This window comes from Taurulus bubalis, assembly GCF_910589615.1.
Source record: "Taurulus bubalis genome assembly, chromosome: 1".
NCBI classification, from domain to species: domain Eukaryota; kingdom Metazoa; phylum Chordata; class Actinopteri; order Perciformes; family Cottidae; genus Taurulus; species Taurulus bubalis.
Window position 1 is genome coordinate 27,132,177 of NC_136589.1, and position 7,777 is coordinate 27,139,953.

The 7,777-nt window shown below is 39.7% G+C and overlaps 1 protein-coding gene across 1 annotated transcript; it reads left to right on the plus strand.

Annotated features, from left to right (window-relative positions):
* The first annotated feature begins 2,291 nt into the window (after positions 1–2,291).
* LOC306735052 (cathepsin Z) lies at positions 2,292–7,098 on the plus strand. The gene is made up of 6 exons (XM_079216486.1): positions 2,292–2,425; positions 4,182–4,345; positions 4,583–4,762; positions 5,520–5,670; positions 6,460–6,625; positions 6,852–7,098. The coding sequence occupies exons 1-6, from the start codon at positions 2,295–2,297 to the stop codon at positions 6,963–6,965; spliced, it is 906 nt and encodes a 301-aa protein (XP_079072612.1). The 5' UTR covers positions 2,292–2,294; the 3' UTR covers positions 6,966–7,098.
* The last annotated feature ends 679 nt before the right edge of the window (positions 7,099–7,777 follow it).

Consider the following 7,777-nt stretch of genomic DNA (forward strand, 5'->3'; position numbering starts at 1 on the left):
ACTACATCATTATTATCGTTGTTGTTGCACTGATGTGTAAACAGTATTTTAACAGTGTTAAATATTATACATTATTTTATGAACTAATCAAACTGTGTGTAAAATATCTATCTGCAAACTTATTATTGAAGTTAAGCTATTTATTGAATAAGCTTTAGAATAAATATATTTGGAGTACATATATAATATTTTTCTTTCCTTCTATGATCAATTTATGAACTGAATAATAACATTTGAGCTTCTCAGTATAATTGTTAGACCAACAATGTAAATAATAGAAACATAATTTAACAAAACTGGCTCAGAAATGTATTGAAAGCTAAAAATAATAATTCAGAAACATTTACATGTTCCCCTAAAAGCAGGGTGGCATCTGGTAACAATAAAGATTATAATAACGATTATAATGATCTGTGAAACCATACCGTCACTTTTAGTTTTGCCATTTGCCTTCAGACCCGTTCAACCTTTTTTGGGAACCAGCAGGAAGCAGCTAATTGATTTTGAAAGCCCATCTTCTACAGTTCACAGTAACATCAACACATCAACCTCATTTCCTCTTACTGTTGAACAGCTTTTACATGAGCTGCTCAGCATCACAATCTGAAGATGAATCACACAACAAATAACTGGTGATTTATCTTGTGCTTCTGCTGAGGGTTCATTAGGTGCCTAATGCACATCTAATCTGATTCCAGTTGAATCATTAAAAGCACAAACAATAATGCTTCCCCCTCACAAAAACAGGCCGTGATTGAAGTTGAGCCTCATCCCGGGATATACTAACCTTGTTAAGCGCTTCAAAATATCCTTTAAAACACAACCAATCAGCAGCATTAGGTTTAATGTGATTGTAACTGGGAACTGAGTATGTTATTTAAAAGTTTCCTGCTGATCCTGCAAAACCTGCACTGCTCCAACAGCTGTTTTTATTCAGACGATGTTCATTTATTGATCAGTGTGGTGAAAAGCACAAAGGAGTCAGCTGACACAAGCAAACTTTGCTATCTTTATGGAGACACAAATTTAAATCCAGAACGAAAAATGCTTCTAATTTGAAAGTTCTCTTCGTAAACTGACATTCACTAGCACATTGTGGAGGACTATTGACGTTTTGGTTACTATTTCAGTTGTATACATTTTAGTTATAGGCCTGTAGCTAATAGGTCTTTATGGTTTGTGCAGACTTCTGTAGTCTACTGAAATTTTCCTGATCTGTCAAAGTTGGAAAGTAACCAAATGCATATGCTCAAATATAGGTAGTGATGTGTCCTTTCGTGTCGAGGCTTCGATGCGCGTGTCGAGTAATCCAGGTAGATTTTGGTGAAGCGCGTATCGAGGCTTGTGTCGATGACGTATGCGGTGACGTTTGAAGCCTCGCGAGCCGGCCGTACCACGTGATTGATTCAGAAAATGGTTCGTGGGTTTGCCGTGCGATTTGAAATATAAGGGGCAGCGAAACTCAATGGATTTCCCCCTTCCTCTCTGTACCCAGCTTCATCTGTATCTGTGAAAGGGTATTTTATAAAGCAGGCGAAATAGTCTCAAAAAGCCCAGCACTGTGAAAAAGTTCTTATTTTTATTTAAAAAAAATTTTAAAATATTGGACACATCAACATGGACTAACGGAGCCGAGGCTCGAAACACCGATCCTCTGACTGAAAGTCGGATATTGTAGCCACTGACCCACAGTCACATCACAACCCTCTCCCAATTTGTTTCGAGTTTTGATTTTGACCCCGCCATTATATCATAAAGATAGACACAATATTAATAAGTTAATAATTGATGTATTGGCGTCACAAACATAATTTATTCGATTTAAAGCTTCACACACCAAAGCCATGTTGTCGTTATGATCACTGCCTGTTTTACATGTATTGTCCACTTGGTGGCGCAGTAGAGCAGATGAAGCCCCATGAAGCTTCGGTACATGAGCGAACCAATTGGATGGAAAGCTTCAATGCTTCAGGAAGCTTCATCTCGCCATCACTAAATATAGGCTACTGTACTGAAGTCCAATAAAAACGACCTTGAATTAAGTTTCCATGTTATGCTACTTTATACATATACCTTCACAAGATGTATATATTTGACAGCTTTAGTCTCTAAATATGAATAAAACAATTAAATAATGCATGTTGTATAATTGTAAGACCTAGTAACACACATTCATGTATAAAGTTTTTTTCTGCAAGTGAAAATTCTGCACGTCACTATGACGTGCGGGTTGTCCCCGCTACCGACAGGGGGCGATGTGTGCACGTCACGTGAAGGCGAGAAGGAGATCCAACATGGCGTCTACAATAACAAACGTGCCACTGCTGTTTTGCTTAGCGTCATTTTCTTTGCATATCAGCTCCTCCAGACTTACATCCGAGTCTTGTTATAAACCCTTCACCGACGACAGACCCGACTCTGTCAAGTAAGTGGCTGACGGTTAATGTGGACTTGTTTATCTCCCGAGTGGACCATCGTGTGGTCCTCAGATACCTCAACTGTTACCATCATATTACTTTATGTACCTACCGTTTGGAAAATACTGTTATGAAGTGCACGCGTACTGTTTTGAAGTATTTCACAGCATACAGGAGTGAGTTTATAGTAAGTAAACATTAGTCAGTTGTAAAATGTAACGTAACTCTTACGTCACTAATGTTACGTAACTATTTTGCGTTACTCAAAGAGTAACATTAGCTTGTACTAGAGTACTTTACATGGTTTGCTACTTTTTGCTTTATTCTACTAACCAGTTAGCTACATATTAACTCGGAAGCCTTAAAACCCAGGGAGCAACTTGAGGATGAGAAAATATGGAGGATAGTTTCAAAGCATTTCCTCAAAATAGGTGAAAGTGAAACATATTTAAATGAAATAAAAATAGTGTAATTCAACAGCCAATATGGTTCAAGCCAAAGTGTCCAACACATAACCTCCAGCTAGACAAAGCAAACTGCAATGCTTATTCACAACAATTAGAGATAATCCACAGACAACTGGAATCACCTTGAGTTCCTCTAAACAAAATGCTCACTCGCTAGTCATTCAAAGAAAACACAAAGCAGAAACCAAACTCTACAGCAACAATGAACCTAAGCACCTTGACGCATGCCAGGCTCAGAGCAAGTTAACACAAGACCAGACCAACGGGTTCTGATTCACTTTTTCACAGTATGTACAGTATGTTGAAGGTATCTAACCTGCAAAATCAAATACTGGAACAACTAAAAATCAAAGCTGCCACAGAACCCAGGTTCCCCGGCCCCCATCCAACTAGTTCCAACCCTCGTCCCTGGTGGAGGACACTTATGAACCGATTCTACCAAAAGACAACCAGAAGCTGGTGGCCTTGCAGAAGAAAAGAAAAAAAGGAAATGCTCTCAAGATGTTGGGAACAACAACTTCAGCCTACAAGTGCTGGCTGAATGCATGGGATCTACCAACCAAGATGTTGGGAACAACAACTTCAGCCTACAAGTGCTGGCTGAATGCATGGGATCTACCAACCAAGATGTGACCATACTCAGAGTTACAAGCACTTAAGTAAAAACAAAAAAAATATTTGGTTTGTAAAGAAGAGAAGGTGGGGACAGATGCTGCTCCGCTCGAACAACAGAAATGAACTCCACAAAAGTAACCAAACAAAAATCCTGTCCCCAAAATTCTCCGTCACCATGCTAAATACCAGAGGCATTTAAATCTGAACTGAAAAAAAATGCTGAAAACTCATTTTAGCATAAACAAACCAGATTGGTACCAATAATTAAGCCTCATTTGTCACATTAAGGCTACATTTAATCTGACCAAATTGGTTGGCATCCCAGACCAGCCCCCATTTGTCACAAACTGGCTCAGGGAATGTGACCAGGAGGAAATCCACGCATGGTTACACTTAAAACTAACACAGATAACAAATCTGCAGAGGCGTCAGAGGCGCACAACCAAAAGGCCCAGGTGAGCTTAATCAAGCTAACGACCCTACGATGTCAGCCCTCGGAACAGCCTCCAAGAAAGTGGGAGGGGCATCTAATTGAAACATGACTTTTCTGCAATATCATACGTTTCTACATCACAAATATATTGATGTGTCTATATTCCTACAAGATTACTGTGCTTGGTGCTGATTCCTATCGAAGATATAAACAAACTGGATATGAGCCTCATCTTTTTGCTTATTTCAGGACACGGCCCCGCCCACATGAGTATGTGAAGGTGTCGGACCTTCCTCCGTCCTGGGACTGGAGGAACATCGAGGGGAAGAATTATGTGAGCGTCACACGGAACCAGCACATCCCCCAGTACTGTGGGTCCTGCTGGGCCATGGGAGCCACCAGTGCACTCGCTGGTAATCATGTGGGGGTGGAGGAGGGAGGAGATAAGACAAGATGGAAATAGAGGGATAGACATAAACTGGGACTGATGTAAGAAATGTTATATACAGCATGCATATTGTTACGTGTTATATTGAGCAATTTCTGGACGTCCACCCAAGTGAAAGCAAAGACTCTGATCACTTGACTACATTTTACCATTTGAACATTTGTCCATTTGTCCATTTGTCATTGTCATTCTTTTCTCCAAGACCGTATCAACGTCAAGCGTGGAGGGGTGTGGCCGTCGGCCTACCTGTCAGTCCAGAACGTGATAGACTGTGGAGGGGCGGGCTCTTGTTACGGAGGAGATCACCTGAAGGTCTATGCCTACGCACACGAGAGAGGCATTCCTGATGAAACCTGCAACAACTACCAAGCCAAAAACCAAAGTATACAAATATACAATTTCTATCTTAGTCTGATCATTCTGTCTGTTGTTGATTTTACACTATAGGGTCAGAACTATGTGGACACTCTGGTCTTTTTTTAAATGGTTTAGAATTGGACCCTTTAGTTCCAGTGGGGTACATATTAATATGACAGCATACAATGATATTTTATACCAAAGTGTGGCTCCAGCTTTGTGCCAACAGTTTTCTGTTTCAACATAACAAAACCCCTGTGCACAAAGCGAGCTTCGAAATGAAATGGGTTTTCACAAAGCTCCGACCTCAACCCACCATCTTCAGGATGAAGTGGAACGCAGACTGCGAGCCGGGCCTGATCACCAACATCAGTGCCGGACCTCACTAACACTCTTGTGGCTCATTGGTATCAGTTCCCTGCATCCAGGTTCCACAATCTGATGGAAAGTCAAAGAAGTGGAGGCTGTTATACTGTATATATAGCAGCATATTCATATCCATGCTATTGTAATGAGACTCTCTTATGGTTAAATGGTAAGTGGAAAAAAAATATACACCGGATATTATCGTAGGAAGTGTAATCAGCATTGTGGGTTGCAGTTGGGCTTCAAAGCAGCTGCTCTGAGTCTCAAAGTAAACACATTGGGCGATATTGCTTTTTACATCACATTGTAACAGTATACTGGAAATAAAGAAATTATCTTTATGGAAAATGAATGGAATTGCAGGGTAAGCGTTGCACTGCTCTGTGAATCATTATAGATTATCTCATTTGTTTTAGAGTGTGAGCAGTTCAACCAGTGTGGCACCTGCTCCTTCTTTGAATCCTGTGCCATCGTGAAGAACTACACTATTTGGAAAGTGGGCGACTATGGAAAGGTTTCTGGGAGAGACAAGATAAAAGCGGAAATTTACACCAATGGGCCCATCAGGTAGAGTAAGTCATCCTCCCCAGTCATTTTCTAATTATCCATCCACCTACACACTGTGTGAAGTGATTCAGCCTGAACCTTTCACAGCGATTCTTCATCATAGTGACGTTTTTATTAGTAGATACATATTTTATCATTTAAAAAACTCTGAGAAAAGTAGCAACAGGAGTATAATTTTATTTTACTTACATAAATATTAAAATACAGTGAACTATTGATCTTGTATCTTACATTCAGACAGATGTTTCACAATGTATCCACTTTATTAATAAACACAACTTAGACTTATATCACCCAACAATTGTATTATTTTCCTTAACCTGTCCATTTATAGCTTAATATCTTTCATTCGCTGTTATTACTTCAGTAAAGTTCTGGCTGTGACAGCTTTAGTCTTTAAATTAAATCCATGCAGTATGAACAGGGTCTTATAAATATGCTTTTCTAATACCTGCAGATTAAGTTAAAACAACTTTTTCATGAGTTGTCATTTGAAATATATGAGCTAACAATATTCTAACATGAAGAATTTAAAACAAAATGAGAAATCTCAGTTTGACAATAAGTATAAAATATGTCTAGTTGTGTTGAAAACAACAGGAACAACATCTGACTGCAAATTTAGATCAGAAAACTGCATGTGACACTTAGCACTCAAAGTTCCCACACTGCATGAGACACATTTAAGTTACCAGATCAATGTTGGTTCCTGCTTTTACAGCCCAAAAGCACTGCCCTTTCCACGAAAAGAAGATTAAGACTCGTGAAATGCTCCACTCTGTCTTTCAGTTGTGCCTTGATGGCCACCGGCGGCCTGGAGGAATATACTGGAGGGATCTTCTCAGAGTTTCACCCCCTGTCTTTGCCCAATCACATTGTCTCTGTGGCTGGTTGGGGTGTGGCGGAGGACGAGGCCGAGTACTGGATCGTCAGGAACTCCTGGGGAGAGTTTTGGGTTTGTCTTACTCTCTCTCTCTCTCTCTCTCTGTCTCTTGCTCTCTCTGCACCCCACCCTGCCTGCTTTCAGTCTGACATGAATCCGATCTGTAGCTAAAATGTGCTCACCGCACTACTTTACAAGTCATGAATTCACTCTCTTATTCGTTAGGTTGCAAGCCAGTGGTTTCACTGACTGGTTTCCTGCATGCAGAATACAAATGTTTGTTTTGTTTTGTTTTCAGGGAGAACACGGCTGGGCAAGAATAGTCACCAGTGCCTATAAAGGAGGAAAAGGCAATTGGTTCAACCTAGGTATTGAGAAAAACTGTGCATATGGAGACCCTGTTGTAACATAGTGTCTTATTAAACTGATAGAAATACTTTAGTTTTGTCATGGCTCTGTTTTTTTAGACATTGAAACTAATTTTTATCATTTGAAAAGAATTATTTGAGGAAAATCATTTATTTGTTGTATTTGTTGAAGAACTTGCAGTTATTTGCATTATATAGGAGGTATTTGCCAAAATATATCTTGAACAGGAGCATTAACTTACAAGAGTCTCAGATGGTTGCCGGGCAATTAGTTCAGCCCATGAAAAACAAATTAAAGGGAACATGTTAAATAGTGAATTTCTAAGGATTGTGTTACCTTTGGCTCTAGCTACTTATTTACCCGACATAGTGTCTTCTCATCTAACTCTAACTCTCTTTTACAAGCTGAACCACATTCAGACACTGCATTTAAATACATATTCTAACACATTCTTAGGCCAGAAAATGGCAACCTGGATAGTTGACCTGCTCCTCCTGAATTAAATTTCGACCTTAAAATATCTAATAAAAAATAAAAAAACACAGTGCAAAAACTGCTGGTTCTCCACTACTACTTGTATCACTCCTTTAAATGACGGACGGGCTCTCACTTTTAAATTCAGCTGTTGTTAAACAGCGTTGGCAGGTCTCAGGAAAGGGGATCTTACAGTTACACTTCTCTTTTGACACACACTGCGTAACATCTGCACATGCATCTTATAATGAGCTGACCATGGAGAGTTAACATGAATCAAATCCGTATCACAGAGAACCAGCAGAACCAGCAGATACTTTCACCACTTCCCTATAACACGAGCGGTGTGTCATTTCCTGACATGCAAACTTGACTTATGGA